Source organism: Rhinolophus ferrumequinum, chromosome 11 (assembly GCF_004115265.2).
Source record: "Rhinolophus ferrumequinum isolate MPI-CBG mRhiFer1 chromosome 11, mRhiFer1_v1.p, whole genome shotgun sequence".
Taxonomy (NCBI): Eukaryota; Metazoa; Chordata; class Mammalia; order Chiroptera; family Rhinolophidae; genus Rhinolophus; species Rhinolophus ferrumequinum.
In genome coordinates, this window is record NC_046294.1 from 12,259,850 (window position 1) to 12,281,170 (window position 21,321).

Here is a 21,321-nt window from a genome sequence, read left to right on the forward strand (position 1 = left end):
AAATAGGCTAATATTGAGCTTAATGAGACTAATCTTTTTTGGTCCTGCAGAAATACAAGTAATTACAATTATTTTGAAGTATGCATCAGGAACTTCACCTACCTATTTATGTTTCCATAAAATTTTGCTTACAACTGTATATTTCCCTAGGATATGTTGCTAAAAGTGAAACCTATCAGAATAAGTGCTCTGGATATTTTAAGCCCTTGAAATAGATAGACAGATATTTATGGGGAAAGATGTTTATCTCCATGTAATTTAGAATAACTAGCTATCTGATAAACTACATGATTAACTCTTTGGGCAACAAACTTCAACAAAATGTGGTGAATTTTGAATTGAACAAAAATCATCTTTTTAATTCCTATGCAAACAAAATTGTATGTTTTCATATATTTCTGATTAATTTTTTTAAGCTTACATAGCTTAAAGTACTTAATGTATAGTGGGGAGGATTATAGGAAAATGGATAAGTCATAATAGATTATTTTGATATATTTTAAAGCTGTGGAAACAGGCACAGATTTGAAACATAGGGAAATATTAATACAGGTTCATTTATGAATTACATACTTTTGTGCTGCCATATTTATATATGAATAAAAAGGATAGTAGTGCAAAAATACTGAAATATTAGTGTTAGTAGTCTCAAGAGATTTTTTCAGATCATATTTAACTTTTAACCAACATATTCCCTTATATTCTAAAATTACAAAGCAAAATATTTGTTAAGAAGACTATTTTGAGAGTAAGAGACTCCTCTCCCTGGGGCAAGACTGGCATGTCATTAGAGAGCTAAGATGACATGATTCAAGGTGAGAAGACACCCACAATCACCTTTCCTCTGCCCTGGCAGGAGCCTTGAAAATTGTCATTTTATTCTTCAACTTGCAACAAAATCCACCAGAATAAATGGCTGAAGTTAATATCACTTATGTCACTGAATTTATTCTCAAGGGAATTACAGACCGTCCAGAGCTTCAAGCCCCATGTTTTGTGGTGTTTTTAGTCATCTACCTGGTCACAGTGCTAGGTAACTTTGGATTGATAACTTTAATCAGGATTGATGTTCAGCTCCACACACCTATGTATTATTTCCTGAGTCACTTGGCCTTTGTTGACCTTTGTTACTCCTCTGCTATCACGCCAAAGATGATGGTGAATTTTGTTGTGGAATACAATACTATTCCTTTCCATGCTTGCGCAATACAACTGGGCTGTTTCCTCACCTTCATGATCACCGAGTGTTTCCTTTTAGCTTCCATGGCCTATGATCGCTATGTAGCCATCTGTAGACCCCTGCACTATTCCACACTGATGTCAAAAAGAGTCTGCACTCAACTGGTGGCAGTTCCATATATATACAGCTTTCTGGTTGCCTTATTCCACACCATTATCACCTTCCGTCTAACTTACTGTGGCCCCAATGTCATTAATCATTTCTACTGTGATGACCTTCCCCTCTTGGCTCTGTCCTGCTCAGATACACACATGAAGGAAATTCTGATCTTTGCCTTTGCTGGTTTTGATATGATCTGTTCCTCTTCTATTGTCCTCACCTCTTACTTCTTTATCATTGCCGCCATCCTAAGGATCCGCTCTACCCAGGGACGACGCAAGGCCATTTCCACCTGTGGCTCTCACATGGTGGCTGTGACTGTTTTCTATGGCACACTCATCTTTATGTACCTGCAGCCCAAATCCAACCACTCCCTGGACACAGACAAAATGGCGTCTGTATTTTACACAGTGGTGATCCCCATGTTGAACCCCCTCATCTATAGTCTAAGGAACAAAGAGGTGAAAGATGCCTCCAAAAAAGCCTTGGATAAAGGTTTTGAAACCTTAAAGACATTAAAATTAAGGAAGTAATAATAATAAATGCTTTAGTAAATACAAACAGGGAAAGAAATCAAGCTTTCTCCTGCTGATATTTCTTGCAATTCTTTCCCAATCAACTGAAAATGTGACTGTTACTTTGACAGACCTTGACATTTTCTACAAGGATCTGGGCCAATCCTGGAAAATCAGTATGATTCCAAGAGTCCTGGTCAAGCCATTACATCCTTTAGAGACCACTGACATTATGTTTAAATACAAACACAAATACACACATGTGTATCCCAAGCAAAGGCAGCGTTTTTGTTAGAACTTGGGACACTGGAACCAAGACTCCCTGCGTCTGAATACTATTGCTTTCCTTTACTAGCTGTGCAACCTTGGACAATTGACCTGAACTCTGTGTGACTCTGTTTCCAATTCTGGAAAATAATAGGACCCAACTGATTGGTTCATTTTGAAGACTAAACAAGTTAATTTTTTTTTGAAATGCTTAAAACAATATCCAGTGATAATAAGTGTTAAGTAAATGTTTGTTATATATAATTAAATATTAATTCATTGAGTTCTCAAGAGCTTATTAGTCTTTAAGTAAGAAGGATAAAGCCTAATTAGGTTTCTACCTACCTGCCAGGCACTTAATCAGGTAGTCCTGCTTAATATAATGAAACAGACCTAGAGATGTGTGAGGTTTCACCTCTGGGCCTCAATTATTTATAAATTGTCTAAGGTCACCTAGCTAGGAATGTGAAAATTCCAATTGCAAGTTCAAGTCTATCTGAATTTTGTTTTCCTAATGCTATGGGTGTTAAGAATAAAGGGTATTGTAATATAGATTGCCTAGACTTAAATAATCATTATCAGATTTTAAAATATAATTTGAAGAACATCGTTTATAAGAAATTGTGTTCTTACATGAATAAATTCAATGTGTTCGCATATTTGTTCAAATAGAAATAACTTTATGTTATAATGTCATTTATCTGTGCCTGCTATTTATTCAATCACCCTTATAGTTTCATGACATGAAATTTAAAAATCAGTGATTTGATATGCTTTTATTTTGACATTTCATAAAAAGTAATTGACTTAGCAATGTAACATTATTTTATCACTTTACCATTTTAGAAGGAAATTGTGATAGTTGCAGTCATTGTAGAATACAGTTTGAGATTTGTAATACAAGGTGATTATTTTCTTGTCTGCACTTAATTTAGTGCAGACATGCTGTCATAAGTTACTTTTAGAACCTTGTGAGTTGAATGAATTCTCAGGTTTTTAAAGCAGGTTTGACACGTGGTGTTTCCATTCACCACACTTTGTCTTGTGAGTGTATATTTATATGGACAGACACACACACATATTATCACATATCACATGCAAGACACATAGAAGCTTTATAGACAGTCTCTCTTTTTCCAGGTAAAGACATTCAGGCTCTAGAATCTTGATGCTTCACCTGAGGAAAACTGCTCTCCTGTGGTTTCACAGTACCTTTCTGCTTCATAAAAATGATGTACAGTTACTCACTTCATAAAATTATTTAAACTAATTGAATTGAAGTTTCATGTCTGTACACAATTTTAATTCCTTACTATTAGTGATCACTCCTTCAGGTAAATCTAACTTTCCTCAGAGAATGAACCAGGAAACGCCAGTGTCCTCGATAGACATGTTTTTCAACTTCTTCCTGGGCAGGTGCCCACAGCTCTGTGCAGCCTCTAAAACTGTGCCCCAGCCATTGCCCAGGTGGCTGGAATATTCTCTGTAAACACCAGTCCCCCAGTCAAAATATCAAAATCAGCATTCTTCCTTTTGTCTCCAGGTATATTTAAACAAAATGTTTGTTTTTCATCCCAACTTCTGTGGTCTCCTAGATGTTTTTGTATCTGGATATAGAATCAAGAAGCTGATTTTTTTAAAAGTAAGAAATAATCCACCTTTGGTGGTGTCCAAGATTAATGGTGAACATGACTGATTTCAGAAACTTGGCCCAAATTTGAGGTTTGTCACTCCTACTTTTGTGACCTATAAAGCTCTACTTACTTGTAAAATAAGGAAAATGCTCATCTCTCACACTGGTGTCTGAGCATTTAGGTAGAAATATGTGTAAGGACCAAAGCACCATTCTTATAAGGTTTGTAAATACCCGTTTTATTACCATTATTGTCAATGACCTGGACCATCTTGAAGACATTTTCCTATAAGTAAAGTTATTTTGTTTTGTACCTACAACTGATTAGTGGTCTACTTTGAATAAAAAGCAATTGTTTTTCCATATTGATATTAAGAGCTCTCAACTTTGTATTAGATTTTCTTTAATTTAGCTGCTCTTCAACTCTTTTCAGCTTGTTGAGTGAAGACTGAATTGGAAGACACAATGCAATATATATAGATGATGTATTATAGAAATGTACACTTGAAACCTATATAATTTTACTAACCAATGTCACCCCAATAAATTTAATAAATAAAAAATGAACAACACCCTTTCTGTATAACTTGTTTTTTAAATGTTTTATTTAAATAAAAGGCCATCATCCAATTCTAAAATTTCTGCACTAATACTAACAATAATAATAAGAATAAAAATAGCTGATACATATTGAGTGTTTTCCATTGCTTGGCTTAATTCTGTGTTGAGCATTTATTTATGCTTTTAATCCTCTTATTAATAGTAAGAAATAAGTCATGTACATTCTAGTTTAATATGTGAAAACCAGGATTTATAAAGTAGATGAATTAAATTTTGCAGATTATCTATGTAGATTATCTATCCAAATGCTGATCTATTTCAGTACTACCCAAATTTCTCAACATGACACGGAATTCAGATAAAGCCCCTATTTCTCCATCCTCTGTTTCTTTAATTGTGAAGGAGAAGTCATGGTCAAACAAGATTCGGGTCTCTCTCTCCCTCCCTCTCTCTCTCTCCCCCCCTCCAATTCAACTACTCAAAATTTACAAAATGCTTTTCCTGTGGAAATCACTGAACATGAAACAGTGGGTGAGACATATTCCGAGTGACTCCGAGCACTTGAAATGAGGAATTTGGCTCTATCATTTCTCAGCATTGTGACGCAGACAAGATACAGCTCAAAGTTCTCTGATCTCTCCCTACGCAATGTTTTTTTTCAGTTATTTGACAGCCAAACACAACTTTTCTTTAATCCCTTTCAGTGCGTGTTTTACCTCCTGGTTTCTGAAGCCGTAGATGAATGGGTTTAACGCGGGAATCACTACCACATAAAACATCAAAGCCAATTTATCTCTGTTCAGAGAATGGCTTGACTTGGGCAGCAGGTACACAAAAATGAGTGTTCCATAAAGTATTGTGATGGAGGTCAGATGCGGAGCACAGGTAGAAAAAGCTTTCTGTCTTCCTGCAGCGGAATGCATCCTCAGGATGGCAACAAGGATGAAGACATAAGAAATTATGACAATCAGCAGAGAGCAAAGGGTATTGAACCCAGCGATGACTAACAACATCAGCTCTTTGATGTGAGTGTCAGAACAGGCCAGAGCCACCAACGGCACATCATCACAGTAGAAGTGGTCGACCACATTGGAGTCCCAAAAAGACCAGTGGAATGTCGCCACTATCTGTGAGACCCACAGTGAATCCATCGACGTATGTGCTAGCCATGATTTGATTACAGAGTTTCCTAGGCATGAGAATGGCATAAAGAGCTGCCGATGGCCACGTGCTGATCGTAGGCCATGATGGCAAGCAAATATTGTTCACAAACTACAAACGTGATGAAGCCGCACACCTGAATGGAACATGCGTAAAATGTTATACTTTTAACTTCACGCAGAAAATTCACCAAGGTGGTTGGGTGACAGACGAAGTAAAAGAAAAATCAACAAAAGCCAGATGGCTGAGAAAAAAATACATGGGTGTGTGGAGCTGAGGACTGATCTGGATTAGCACAATCAAACCAAGGTTACCTAGGACACTAGCGAAATAGATTACTAGGAATATACCAAAGAGAATGGCTTGAAGTTCTGGATTATCTGTGAGTCCTGAGAGGATAAATCCAGGCACTGCTGAATGATTGCTTTTGGCCATGGATTAGAATTAAAAGGTTTTTTTTTTACATTTTCGGACCCTCCAGAGTACACATTCTGAGTATTCTTGTCTCCATTGGGAATAACCAAACAGATGTTAGGAGCTGATTCTGACACAGAACGATTTTAGGTTGAATGATCATGAAGGAGAACCATCATGTATTCATAGTTCAGGTTTCAGAATGAAGTGATTTGTTACAGGCAGAAATTCCAAAAAAAGAAACTCTGTGGATATTTGTAAAGATAGAAAGATGGTATATTCCATTTAAAATTTTACATAATTGAATAATCTATCCTATAACTAGTTTTAAAACGAAAATAAAGATTGAGAGTTATGTGAACACAGATAACAACAAAAAAATTCTTTTAATTATTGGAATATTTTAACGAAATTATACTAATTCCTTTGAAAATTTTTAATTAACAGGAAGCAATAAATTCAAAAAATCAGTTCCAGAAGAGGTAATATGATAGGTCATAAACAAAATTTTGAATACTGATGATCTCCCTACCAGATATTTAGGATAATTTTTATTACATTTTGTTCTCTTATTGTGATTCCTAGATTGAGATTTCCTCTGCAGGAACCTGTGTGTAATTAATTCCATCATACTGATGACTGTAGGAGGTTAGTCTTTTTGCCATATTTTGAAGTGTTCTTCCATTGCCTCACTAACTTGTGATCTCAAATCGTTGCCTGTCTTAGCCCTTAGTCTTTCTAGTACTTATATGTCTCTGACGCATGAAAACCTGTGTAGCTCTTGCTCTGATATTACCAAGCTCTCTAACATCTCCAATCATTTTATTCTCCTTATTTACTGAAATTTGGCTCCCTCTTAAAATCCTGCTTCTCTGCAGATCACTTCGCCGCCGTCAGCTGCTCCATTTGAAACTCTCCACGTATTTATTTCAAAGCTGGCAGACAAGATAAGGCACTATTCATGTATAGAGCTTTGTCCTTATTTATAGTTACGTCTTGCCTTTGTGTAAGCTCCCCTGATGCTTTGAGGCTTGTACCCATATTAATTGTTACACATAAATCCAGGTCACCCCCTCTTATTCACTAAAGACTCTGGTACTGAGATCATTCTGTTCCTCTTCCACAAAGTTGTCACCAGTGCCCATGCAAACCATATATTTAATAATATGGCTCGTTAGAGTCTTGGTCTTGATGTCAGTGACCCCACGACCATCTCACTCCCCTGGCTCCATTTTGAAAATTATTGTATCTAGAAATTGATCAAATGTTAAATATCCAAAATGAAAACACTATCTTATGACCGCAGCTTTCTGCCCTTTCTTTTTACTTCAGTTATGACATTACAGCTTTTTGTTTATCTACTCACATCATTGTTCCTTTAATTCCATTAATTATCCCTTATCTACTGTCACCTATTTCATTCAATTCTTATCCTATTTGAATTCTTATTCTTATTTATATATCCTTATTTTTATATCTTATGTATCCTATTTGCAATTCTTATTCTTAGACTCTGTAATTTACCCTATACAGCTTAGACTCTGTGATTTATTACAACGACTCTTTCCAACATTCAAAACTTTCTTGCCCTATTTCCTTCCAGATAGACCCCAAACTGGGTATTTTGAGAAGTTCTTCTCTTCACCAGTGTTCCTGAACTATCACAAACACCATCTAGGCAAAGTGAGTTATTACAAGCTTATCACATTCAAAATCAAGCAGTCTCTTACTTGGCTTGCATTTTCCCCAATCAATATTTTCGTGTTTCTGTATGTAGCTATTTCAAATCTTTTGGATACGTACATACTCCCAGAGAGCCTGTTACTCTCAGTAGTTGCAAACAATTCTAACATCAGAGGGAGACTTAAAGTAATAAAATGAAACATTTCTCAACTTTTTGAGACCAGTTGCTCAAAACTACCTGCTTCCACACCCTCTTTCAACTTTTTTAGGGGTATGATGGGGGTGAGGGGATGGTGCTTTCCTTCTAACATCCAAAAACTCATTTGTATCCATATCTCCTTCCTTCGCTAATTTAGTCACTCTTTCCCATCAATTTAAAAACAAGATACATGCAGAAAAGCCTCACCAGTGACCTCTGACATCTATTCCTTTACCTTTACCCATTAACTTTTGTTCTTCTTTTCATCCCTTCAGTATCAAACATTCTAGAAAAGTCTTTCACTGCATTTTTTACGTTTATATCTCAACTTACTGTATTCTGTTATTTGTTCTCAGTGTAATTGCAATGCAATTACTCATTCCAAGTTCACAGAACACTCTCTTTATTCCCAAAGACAATAACTAGTTCTTTTATGAGATCTCTGTAGCACTAGACACCATTAACATCTTCTTGCATCATGAAAACCAATGTTTTGTTTGTTTCTAAGTCACCAGAATCTCTGGGTTTTTCCCTTCTTTCTGTCTACTTTTATTTACCTTAGTGGCTCTGCTTCCCTTGTTTATGCTTTAAATAAACTATTACTTCACAGTTCTTTCCTAAGCCAACTGTTGTCATTTTTTGCACATTCTTATAGGAGGTCTCATCTAATGCTTTGGGAATAATTGTCATTCATATGCTGGTGATGCAGAAGTCTAAATTTCTAGACCAGATTTCTCCTCTAAACTCTAGGTACATATATTTGAAAAATTCCCAGACAAGTTCATTTAGATATTCCCAAGATACTAAATTTAACATGTTTAAAAGAGAATTCAGCAATTGAAAAACCAAGCTATCCTACTTATATGCCTTGGAGCATATATTTTCTAACTCAGTGAATGGTGCCATCTTCCAACCAGTTATCCAGGTAGGAAACCAATAAAACATTTTTCATATGTCCTTCTAACTTCTACCAATAAACAACTAATTATTGAACACTGCTAATTATTCAACCTATTTTTTTTGTGTGTGTGAGTCTGCCTTCTTTCTAACACATTTTTTACTCTTTTATTTATTTAGACCTCTGTCACAATTTTATGGATTATTGCCCTCTAATATTTATCTAAGCCACCAGTCTCACAACTATTTCTTTGCATATAGGACTTTGAGTGTATTTTTAACATATAAACTTGGCTTGCTTCCCATTGATTTTAGAATAGAGTCCAAACTTCTTAACATGGATAACTCAACTTTTGATAAACAAACCCTTCTTTGCACACTAGTCTCACCTCTTCTGACATTCTTCATGTAATCCATGCTCCAGCCATGTTGCATATTATCAGTTTCTCAGATGTTGCCACAGATTTTGTACATAGTTGGGCTAGAATATTCCTACTTTCATCTTCACTCCTCTAGTTGGCTACTATATTTCTATTTATACTTCAGATCTCAGGTGAAATTTCACTTCCTTCTGGAGATGTTTCATTACCTCTCAAGTCTTACATTCCACAATTCACTCACCGCTTAATTTGTTTGTAACCTACTCAATTTCAAAATCTTGATGAGCAAAAATCGTTCCAATTTTTTTCCTACAAGATCTAGTAGGATTCAGTAATTAGTAGATTCTCCAAATAGACTAATAGAATAATGGAACAAATGGTTACAAAGTTTGTGTTCCTCCAAACCCTTTCTACTACCTCAATTACTGTGATTTACTCCCACCCCCTGGTTCCCCCACACTGCCTTTGAGTAATCCACAAGAAAACCAAAAAGAGTCCAATAGATCTCAAGGCAAACTCTGAGGCTGTCAATAATACTTAGCATTACTTAAGTACTGTGAGTATATTTCGTACTATTTGTTGGTTCCTCTAGAACGTTTTCCTTTTATTACATAATTTAAAACATTTTATGAACAAAAAATGTAATGACGTCTCACAAGCATGAGCAATTATGTGTTTCTCACTTGCATGTGTTTTCTTGGGGGACCCAATTTGCTTAAACAGGTAAGGAGCAATCGCTTGGAATTTCAGATCACTCTACTGAATATAATTATAATAAAGAATGAATAACTAACAGCAAAGATTATTTTAACATATGGGAAAACTCACAAAATATTTAACTATTTTTTATTTACATTTTATGCTTAGGTATGGAGATTATTAAATTTTGAATTTTAGTAAGAGGTGACAGTATGCATCAGATCAATGTGAATTAACTTGCTATTATACTTTGCAAGGCTTCAAGTAATGATGTAGATTGAACTAAAGATCCAATCCTACATCTGAAACTCAATAATCTTCTGAGTTGTAAGTAAATAATAATGAAGTCATGAAGTTCTTATCAGCCTGGAGGTGGACTTAGTTCAAAGTCAGTAAATTGTTGTTGGAAAGTTCTGTTCAAAGAGGAGAATGATTTAAAATGAACTTCATTTTGTTTCCTGAAGTCTGCTGGGAAAGCATTTAAAGGCAGTCAAATTACAGGGAAATTATGTTTCTTCTCTTTATACCATCTAACAAATTTTATTTATCCCCATTCCTCACACACATATGTATAGAATGATAAATAGATATACAGATAGAAAAATCATATACAATTCCTTATTTCTGAAAAAAAAAATAAATTAAGTCTTACTGAATGTGGATATTTTACCCCAGAAACACCATTCTTCTGATTTTTTTATAATGCTATTCTGCATAACAGAATTAAAAACAGCAACAAAAAATCTTAGACGTAAATTGTACGGAAGTCACCGTATTTATTTTGCATTTTTATTTCTAACAAATCTATAATGATTATACTAAGTCGTTTTCTTCTGAGACTTGAAAGAAATTCAAGCTTGAGAGACATCTATTATCACATACATAGCTATGGGCTTCTGAGAATACATTCATCAATTGTTTTAGAAAGATATTTTAGTTTTTTTTTCTTCTGTCAAAAATCACAAAATTTATTTTCAGGACTGCTTCTCAGAGTTCATTTTATTGTTTAAAAAATTTGCAATTCGTTCTATGATTACTATTGTTTCAACTATCCGTTGTTATGTAAAGACCACCCCAGACCTTAGTGGCCTAAAGGAACAGTGATTTATTATCTCTCATGATTTTGTGGGCTAACTAGACAATCCTTCTCCTCCTGGTGGCAGCTAGGCTGGTAAGATGGCCATATAGTTTAAGATGACCTCAACCACATGGCTGACACTTAGTGAAGCTGTCAGCTGGAGAGCTTTGTTTCTTATCCATGTGACATTTCCATGTATCTAGCTTGGGCTTCCAGGAAGTATCAACTTTCCACAACTTAAAATACCTTATTCATTAGAATAGTAAACCATATAATATTGTTTCAAAAGAAGAAATACATTTTACAGCAATGAAAGAATGACATGACCGTGGCATATAATGAATGGTCATGACATACAGCTTATCACCAACAATCAGCTGACTTGATAGGAAATTTGAATGGCATATTGACAGCTCAGCTAAGTCACCAGCTCAGAAAATGAACTTGTGGCATTAGAGCACTAGCATCCATGATATACTGAAGGTTACAAGCCAATGGCAGTATAGGTTAATGCCTCCAATAACATGAAATCGTGGATCTGGAAACAAAGAAGTTGTAGTAGGATTGGCCCTTATTATTATTGATACCCTATTAGCCAATTTATGAAATTGTGCCTCCTATCCTATAATATCAGGCTCTTCTGGATTATCAGGATCTTCAGGCTTGGGGTTCCGATGGGAAAATATTTCCACCAAAGTCTCAATTAGTGTTTTAATAAACTGGAATCTGCGAATATTTTATGCCAGTGGGCCAGTAGGCAAGGAAGGAGTCAGTATGCTGGCTCAGGTAATCAATTCTGGTTGACATAAGAAATTAGGGGTGCCAAAGCACAATGAAGCCAGGAAAAGTGTGTCTGGAACACAAGAATTCACAGGGCATCTTGACAACTTTCATGTCCAGTGATGATGTCACTGTCAATAGGCCACTGCAAAAACTAAATTATCAAGGACAGATGATTCTCAGTAACCATGTAGAATAAAATTTATATCACTCCACCCAGAAATAGTCAGTACAGCTAAAGTGCTGGCTGAATCTGCAGAAAATCTAGAAGAGGTAGTGCTTGAGTGAGCACGTTAAATTGTTCAGCCAAGACAGTTTGAAAGTTTCTTACAAAACTAAACATACTCTTACCATATGATTCAGCAATTGCGTTCCAAAGAGTTGAATACATATCCACACAAAAATCTGCACATGGATGTTTATAGAAGTTTTATTGTTAATTGTCAACAGTTGGAAGCAACTAAGATGTCTTTCAGTAGGTAAATGAATAAATAACTGTGGTATATCCAGCCGATGGAATATTATTCAGCACAAAAAGGAAATGAGGCATCAAGCCATAAAAAGACATGGAGGAAACTTAAATGCATGTTACAAAGTGAAAGAAAGGCTACATACCGTATGAATCCAACCCTATGACATTCGAGAAAAAGAGAAACCCTGAAGACAATAAAAAAAATCAGTGGTTGCCAGGAGTGGGGGACAGCAAGGGAGAGAGAAATAGATCTCAGAAGATTCTTAGGGCATTAAAAGTACTCTGTATAATATTAAAATGATGGATATAAATCATTATACATTTGTTCAATCCCATAACATGTACACCAAGAGTTTACTCGAAGGTAAATGATGTATGGCCTTTGGTGATTTTGATGTGTCAAGGTAGGTTCATTCATTGTAACAAATATACCCTGTTCTGGTAAATTATGTTGATCATGGGGAGGCTACGCAGTGGGGGTACATGGGAAACCGCTGTACCTCCCTCTCAATTTTGTTGTAAATCAAAACAGCTCTAAAAAACAGTCTTTAAAAAATGTTAAACCATATTAATAGGGACATTGCAAAGTAAAGAGTAAGGTCAATTACATGGTACTTTCAAATCAAAACCCTTCAATCAAGCACCTTGTTATTTTTTTCCCCCAGTTCAAGTATGGAAGAAAATCTTACCTAATATTTGTAATATTATTTGCATAGTTCATGTCTCTCAAGACAACCGAAAATTCTCAATATCATAGTGAAATATGATAGTGTTATGATTTTTAAGGTGATTTATCCTTCCTCTCCATTGCTGAAACATCTCATGCTCAAAGAGAATGGATGATATTTATTGTTTTTAGAATTCAACAATTAACCGCCTTGGTAAACAAACGTTTATGAAATATCTACTATGTGTAATCAAAACCAGTAAAGTATCTATTTTCAAGGAAATAGAGATCAGGAAACTGAGCCCCAGAGGACAAAGGCTCTCAGTTACTGGCGCTGTACAAGCCTTAATTTAAAATTTCCTAACTCCATTTTCAGCATTTCTTTAGTAACAACATACTTCATCATCGATTGCTAGAATATACCTTTTCAATTATTTTCTTCAAAGCATTTTTAACCTCCTGATTTCTCAAGCTGTAGATCAATGGGTTTAGCATGGGAATCACCACGGCATAGAATACTGAGGCAAATTTGTCTTTATCTAGTGAGTGACTTGACTTGGGCTGTAGGTACATAAAAGTGAGTGTCCCATAATACAGACTAATAGAAAACAGGTGAGAAGCACAGGTAGAAAAGGCTTTCTGTCTTCCTACAGCAGAATGGATCCTTAAGATGGCAAAGACAATGAACCCATAGGATATGAGAACAATGATGAGAGAACAGAAAACATTGAACCCAGCAATGACTAACAACATCAGCTCTTTGACATGGGTATCAGAACAGGCCAGAGCAATCAAGGGAACATCATCACAGTAGAACTGGTTGACCACATTCGAGTCACAGAAAGACATGTGGAATGTAGCCATGGCCTGGATGAGTCCCACACTGAATCCATAAACGTAAGAGCTAGTGACCATTTGAAGGCAGAGCCTCCGAGGCATGAGAACTACATAGAGTAAAGGGTTGCAGATGGCCACATACCGGTCATAGGCCATGACAGAGAGCATTAATAATTCCCAAACTGAAGACATGATAAAGCAACATACTTGAGTGGCACATGCATAAAATGACATGCTTTTAATTTTACGTAAAGAGTTCACAAGGGTATTTGGTGTGACGGTAGAGGTGCCATAAAAATCAACAAAAGCCAGATGACAGAGGAAAAAATACATGGGTGTGTGAAGCTGAGGACTGATTTGGATTAGCACAATCAAACCAAGATTACCCAAGGCGGTAACTAAATAAATCAGGAGGAATACACAGAAGAGAATGGTTTGAAGCTCTGGATTATCTGTGAGGCCCAAGAGGATGAACTCTGTGAATGCTGAGTGGTTGCCTTTTGCCATGAAATAAACGATTCCACAATAAACTCTTCCACGGCACTTGCTCTGAATAATCTTGAGTCTATAAAATATAATCAATTAAATGTGAGACGATAGCCTGGATTACCAGGTGGTATGTTAAATCAAGTCAAAGCAAACTCCTGATAAGCACTCTGAATTTTGTGTGGATTTTTCTTATGCTTTCAGTGTTAAAGGATTTGGTCCAGGCAGAAATTCCAAGAGAGAATATACACTAGGGAACTATAAAAGAAAAAAGAGAGCACTTCAATTAAAATGTTATAATTAATATAGTAGCAAAGTCTGTGTTGTAATTTTCTTTAAATATAAAGGGGGAAAGGAACATTAAGAATGTAAGTGATTTTGACAGCATACATAAAAATGATTTCTTAAGTTGCAAGTTTATCTCATAAAAAATTATCACGTCATCCTTTCATAAGAACATTAAAAATTGCCAAAATCAGGTGTGGAAGATGTAAAGTAAAAGTCAGAATCAAAATATTAACGCTACTTATCTTTAGACATATTATTTGGTATAATTTTAAATTTTTCTTATTTTTGCTTATCTCCCTTTTTTCCCCCCAACACACATATAATATTGATATTAAGGAAAAATAGGATTGTGAATTTTCTGGTTTTTGTCATTTGGCAAAATACACACCAGTGAATAATTTTCTAGATTGTAAAAGAGCTGTAAATGATGATGAGACATCATTTTAGTCTCTGTCATCAGGTATCTAAATGGTCCAAAGTGCATAACAGTTGGATGGTGTTTAGTAGAACTAAATTCCATAAACATTTCCATAAAGCGAATCTGGATTCTGATGCTTGCAAGCTAGTGGAATTGAAATCATCCCTCCTTTCCTAAACAGAGCAGAGTGTAACTTGATTTTTCTTTATCACTACATTGTCTTGGATAGCTTCATGTGCACCTTGTAGATGGTCAAGACAGGTTAAACATAATAATATATAAAAAAGCATCTCCCTACCTTCAATTTTGATTGACATCTCCTTGGAAACTTGATTATGGTTAATCCTTTATTTTTTCTCTTCCCTTTACCACTTTTCAAACAAACATAGAACAGGCATCTACCTCCAATTTCTTAAACCTATTTATGACTTAACCAAAAATAATCCACCTTCCTTTCCTATTAAACCAAGAAATCCCTCACCATGTTTACTGTCAACTTTCCTATTCCTCAAACCAACAAAGCCTGTTTTCCTTTGGCAGCTCTGTAGTATTGACCTCTATTGAATACAACTTTGGTTTCCAGCAACAAAGCAGTCTGAGTTGATTTGTCCATTTTGATTCTCTACCTTGGAGGCTCTGCTTTTATTATCTATGCTTTACACATGTCCTCAGGCTCTCTGCAAAGCCCCCACAGTTTTCTTTGTACCCCTTCTTGTTCAGAGATCTTATCCAATCCTTTGTCCTCAGTAGGTATCTATATGCTGATTAATACACAAATATACCTTTTTATTCTAGATTTATTTTCTCTCATCCAGCTACATCAAAATGCCTCCCAGAAATGACCACTTAGATATTCAAGGTGTTCATCAAAAGTATCACATACAGAAAAAAAAACCTTGGTCCTGCACATAGGACCTAAGACTCAAGACCCGGAGTATATATTTTCCATTTCAATGAAGAGTGTCATTATTCATTCAGTTTCCAAGTTGGGGACCAATTATGTTTTGCTATGCTTTCCTGTTCCTCATGCCAATATTCAATTTGTCCCCAATTTCTAACAATTTTTTACCTTACATGCTTTTCAAATCTGTTCACTTTTATTATTTCCTTGATCCAGTCACAATGACTTTTTGTTTTGTTTTGTTTTGTTGCAACCGACACACACCTAACTTTTATTCTTAGCTCCAGTCTTTCTACTTCTCTCTGTTCCTTGCATTTACAAACTTCTTTTTTATTTAAATGTATTGTGGCGACAATGGTTAGTAAAATTACATAGGTTTACGGATGCAAGCTTCATTCTTCTATTCTCCTGACGAATCCTTCAGTGTCTTCCCATTGTCCTTAAGATAAATTCCAATTTCTTTGACATGGCTGACCTAACTCTTGAAAATCTAGTTTCTCCATCTCAGACAGAGCAGGCTGATCTCTGGTAGTATTCTTCACATACTCTTCATGTTGGAGATATTCCAAACTTAAATAATTATTCAGCTGTGAGATAAAAATTGACACATTCTCTATTGACACATGCCCACAACTCTTCTGCCATCATTTCCTTTGCCTGACTTTCCTTCTACGTAGCTTTCTGTACTCTGTTAAATCACTTCCACTTGTAGGCTTTCATGACTTTTCAGGCCAGATTAAGTGCCCCTCCTATATTCTTTTTTGCGTCCCCCTGATTCCTTTATCATAACACTAGCCAAACTACGTAGCAAGAAACTGTTAACATAACTGTAACACATCTTAAACTTGAAACTTTATTTTTAAGCAATACATTTCTATTCTATACCTAATTTAATCACCTATCTCTAATAGTATCTAGTACAAAGAAGATGGTCAATAACTATATGTTAAATTATTAAGTGAATGAAAATTATATATATACATATATACACACATACACATATTAGACATTTCAACTCTACTGAGGATTAAAACAATCATAAATATTATTCTTAGTGTGTTAGCCAATACAATAAATAAAGGAGAAAAATATCATTGTTTAAAAAGTATATGATATTGTATCTGAACTGGTAAGTTTAGTGGAAAGATATTATTAGATTTGTTATGATTATGGTAAAGTCTTCTGTTACAAAGCTGTAATGAAAATGATACCATAATAAAAATGTAACTTCAAAGAAATGTAAAAATATAGTTTTAAAAATTTCATTTCAAGTGATGACTTATTTTAAATTAAAAAATTATAACCTAGGGTTTAATTTAATATGAAACTTAGCAAAATATTGGCCTTATGTGTTCATGCTGTTTGTGTTTAAGTCGACTAAATTCATAGTTTTACATTATTTCTTAGTGAAATAACATTTAAGAAAGAAGAATAGTCTTACAAATTAATTCAAATATGTAATGCATGATAGGTAACCTAAATAAATCTAGTAAATAAATTGGCAAGAACCGTTAGGACATTTCTTAAAATAAAATGTGATGGTCATTGATTTATCCTTACAAGTAGTAAGCCATACTATCAGCCTATAGAATGTAAAACAAAGTGGAAATCAGTGGCATAACAGTGAGTATTTTATCAACTGACTTTCAAAGCAGGGGGTGCAGATTTATATCCTCTGCTGGTTTTCTGATTTCCATGATGTAAATATTCCCACCATATCTGAGTTCAAGCTACCAACCAGAAGTTACTAAACATGATGTTGAGAAGAGATATGCAGGTATAGCTTCTGGAAGCTGGTATGAACTGCACTGGTGGTAGTTATACAAAAGCAGGTGGGTATTATCAGCAAAATAGGGTAAAATAATATTTAACAAAGGTCACACATTTATATGATTATACCATATGCTAGAGAAGCACTTAAAATCAATAAGGAGTCTCTCTACAAAATATATTTATATACTTATTAATTACAAAGAGAAAAATTTCATCTTGTTAAATATGAATGAAATGGCTAACAATAAGATGTCATTCAGAATGATCAAATTAAAAGAATGATAATACCCACTGTTGGTAAAAGTGTGAGAATATAGATACAGCCTTAAATACCTAATAGAGGTGTAATTAGTCTTCATCTTTCTGGAAAGCAGTGGAATAGTAAGCTCAAAATTGTTTAAAATAGTCCTGCCACTTGATACAATGATTTTGATGCTAGGCACTTAGCGTTATGCTCTATGATAGAACATCTGTGGCACAGTGAAATGAACCAGCCCAACAAGACAGGAGGTTGTGAATTCCCTTGATTTAATGATACACTTTCAGAATATAGAATACAGACTCAAAATCTGCTACAAGAGCTTTGTGAGAAAATAGGGAGCCACTGAAATCTTCAAGTGGTAGGTAAATGTATTTAAAGAAAAGATGAGGAAAGAAACTTTTGAGAACTGTGGATCAGACTAGCCTTGTGTCTCTATGATCCCTCAAAATATATAGTAAAACAAAGTGGACCCTGGCCTAAGAATTGTTTTAAGAAATATTTTTCTTTGAATATAATCTTCTCTCTCTGAGCATAACAGCATCTTTCTAGTCTTTTGTCATTAAGCATTCAAATAGCCCTTAAACTTAAAAGAAGTATTAAGTGATATGAATGAGTCACAAACTCAAAGGCCTTTTCTGTGTAAGCAAAAAGTATAAAATTGTCATTATATTTATTTGAAATATATGCATGCATATCTATATCTATCAATCTATCTATATCACAGTTATCAGTTGTATATGGTAATCCTCATTTATAAATTGCTCCCTCAAGTTCATTAGTAGAGTTGGGACAAGAACTCAGGTCTTTAGGCTCATAGAAGGAAAGGAGACGATATGCAAGTGCCTACTATTTACTATTATCCTTCATGTTATTTTATCTTGTAAAAGACTCCAAACTAAGTAACACTATCATTTAATTTATAAACTTGTGAGAGCCCATACAGAGTACAAAGTCATTTTTAACTACACACATATGTTCTCTTCGCTAGGCTACATTGCTTGCTGGATTCATTGTGTTATAAGCTACAATGTAATCAATAGTGACCAACTTACCCAAGGTTTGCCCAGTATAACTGCATATGGTCCTTCTGATTGGCAAAATGGTCTATATGTTTCAATTATTTTGAGTATATTTGTGCCCCCTGGGATTCTATCCCTCAATTACATTATTGTTGTTTTTTAAGGTAACTGGAAAAAATCTAATGATGTCTCACAGGCATTAAAAAAAAAAAAAAGCAATTCTCTTAAAGAGTTAGTCTTTTGAGACTGAACCAGACTTCCACGTCAGTAGAATGTCATGTTAAATCAGTGATATAATAAAGCTGGGATGTAGTACTATTCTCTTTAATAAAGACAAGTTGTTAAATATATAAATATAAAACAGTTTATATTGTCTTAATTTTTTCAAGAAATTAGTAAATCTGGAAAAAACATTGAGACTGTGCCTCTTTGCTTTTCACATAGGATATTGTTAAGGCAGTCAGATAGAATGCTTATTGTCATTAAGCATTCAAATAGCTCTTAAACTTAAAAGAAATATTAAATGGTATGAATGAGTCACAAACTCAAAAGCCTTTTTTGTGTAATCGAAAAGTATAAAATTATCATTGTATTTATTTGAAATATATGCATGCATATCTATATCAATCTATCTATATCACAGTTATCAGTTGTATATGGAATCCTCATTTATAAATTGCTCCCTCAAGTTCATTAGTAGAGTTGGGACAAGAACCTTGAACAGAGGATTTTTGGCGGGTGGAGAGTCTGAACTTTAGTCCATGTTCTGCCTGTAACTAGTAATATATCTGTATAATGGCTTTTTATGCAATTCTTCATTTGAGAAATGGGAAAATTGGTATACATTCTTATGGACCAAAGATTAATTATTTTTAATACATTTTCCATTTTAAAAAATGAAAAAAATGGGTGTAAATTCTTATGGTTACATTTATAGCTGAAATCTCATTCTAAATAAACGTCTTTAGAAAATTTTATTATACAGTGAACAAATATGTATATAATAGGATGACAGAGTCTGATCGTTTTTTAGAGGAAAAAATCAGACCATGAAGGAAAGTCCACTTTATTAGTAGGCACATCACTTTCTTAATTGCATGAACACCAAAGCCTCATTCCTGTTGATGATGACTTTCTTCAGGGCTTCTTTCACTTCCTTGTTCCTAAGGCTGTAGATTAAGGGATTTAACATGGGAATGAACACTGTATAGAATACGGAAGCCATCTTGTCTGTGTCAAGGGAATGGTTTGAGCTTGGCTGTAAGTACATAAAGATCAGGGTCCCATAGAATATGGTGACCGCCAGCATGTGGGAGCCACACGTGGAGAAAGCTTTGCGTCTTCCTTCAGCTGAGCGCATCCTCAGGATGGCAGAAATAATAAACATGTAGGAGACAAAGACGATCAGAACAGAGGAAATGAACATGATACCAGCACAAGCGAAGATCCACAACTGTTTGGAGTGAGTGTCTGAGCAAGTTAGCCTGAGGAGAGGCATGTCATCACAATAGAAATGATTAATGACATTAGAGTGGCAATAGGAGAGGCGAAAGGTGAGGATGGTATGAAACAGTGCCACAAGGAAGCTATAGCTATAGGGGACAGCCACAAGCTGAATGCAGATTGCTGGGGACATCGAGACCATGTAGAGGAGAGGGTTACAAATGGCCACGTATCGGTCGTAGGCCATGGAAGCCAGAAGTAAACATTCGGCTGTCATGAAGGCCAGGAAACAGCCCAACTGAGCAGCACATGCATTGAAGGAGATAACATTTTGCTTGAACAAGAAATTCCCTAGCATTTTGGGTGTGATGACAGAAGCATAACAGAAATCGACAAAAGCCAGGTTGCTAAGGAAGAAGTACATTGGAGTGTTGAGTCTTGCATCTGTCCTAATGACTAGGATCAAACCCAGGTTGCCCACTACTGTGAAGAGGTAAATAGATACGAAAATCACAAAGAGGGGCATCTTCAACTCCTGACGATCTGTGAGGCCCAGGAGAATAAATTCTGTCACCTGGGTGCAATTGATCTGGGCCATGCACCTTCAGTATGTCTGCATAAAGAAAGGAAAATTAAATCCAGCTTAATTTAATTAATCTTAAACCTTCATAATATTTATTTATACCTTGACATCCCAAAAAGCAATTTTATTGTTAACATGAAAGTGCTAATATTAAAATGATAAGTAGTATACTTGGAGTCTGGGATGGGAGAAAGAGAAAAAGTAGATATTTTGGAAGAAAGACTTATTTCTTTCACCCAAATCAATTGCATTGATAAAGCTAAGAGCCATATGATAGGATTCAGTCCAGATTGGTTCTCTGTCCAAATCTCTTGTGCGTTATATTATTTAACATGTAATATTATTTTTTCAAAACTTGACAGCTATTATTTTTATTTAAAAACCTTAGCATCAGTAACACAGAGAAAAATGAATCTTTGCAGTGACATCACTGACAAACCTGTCATCATGCCTGTGTGATACAATTGCTGCAGTGCTGACAGATATTGAATGTTCTCTTTGTCTATTCTACACTCATTCTTTCTCACAGAGAGGTCACCACAGGTTGCTACACAATCCTCATAACT

The 21,321-nt window shown here is 35.1% G+C and overlaps 4 protein-coding genes across 4 annotated transcripts; 1 reads left to right on the forward strand and 3 right to left on the reverse strand.

Annotated features, from left to right (window-relative positions):
- Positions 1 to 912: 912 nt before the first annotated feature.
- Positions 913 to 1,872, forward strand: LOC117030599 (olfactory receptor 1038). Its single transcript, XM_033120744.1, has one exon. It carries the CDS (start codon positions 913 to 915, stop codon positions 1,870 to 1,872), a length of 960 nt encoding a protein of 319 aa, XP_032976635.1.
- Positions 1,873 to 4,977: 3,105 nt separating this feature from the next.
- LOC117031284 (olfactory receptor 5AL1-like) lies at positions 4,978 to 5,911 on the reverse strand. The gene is given in 4 exon segments (XM_033121819.1): positions 4,978 to 5,446; positions 5,448 to 5,534; positions 5,536 to 5,680; positions 5,683 to 5,911. Coding segments are annotated over 4 exon segments (930 nt in total).
- Positions 5,912 to 13,147: 7,236 nt separating this feature from the next.
- Positions 13,148 to 14,089, reverse strand: LOC117030984 (olfactory receptor 5AL1-like). The gene has a single exon (XM_033121257.1). It carries the CDS (start codon positions 14,087 to 14,089, stop codon positions 13,148 to 13,150), a length of 942 nt encoding a protein of 313 aa, XP_032977148.1.
- Positions 14,090 to 19,810: 5,721 nt separating this feature from the next.
- On the reverse strand, positions 19,811 to 20,770 carry LOC117030604 (olfactory receptor 8U9). The gene has a single exon (XM_033120748.1). It carries the CDS (start codon positions 20,768 to 20,770, stop codon positions 19,811 to 19,813), a length of 960 nt encoding a protein of 319 aa, XP_032976639.1.
- Between the last annotated feature and the right edge of the window lie 551 nt (positions 20,771 to 21,321).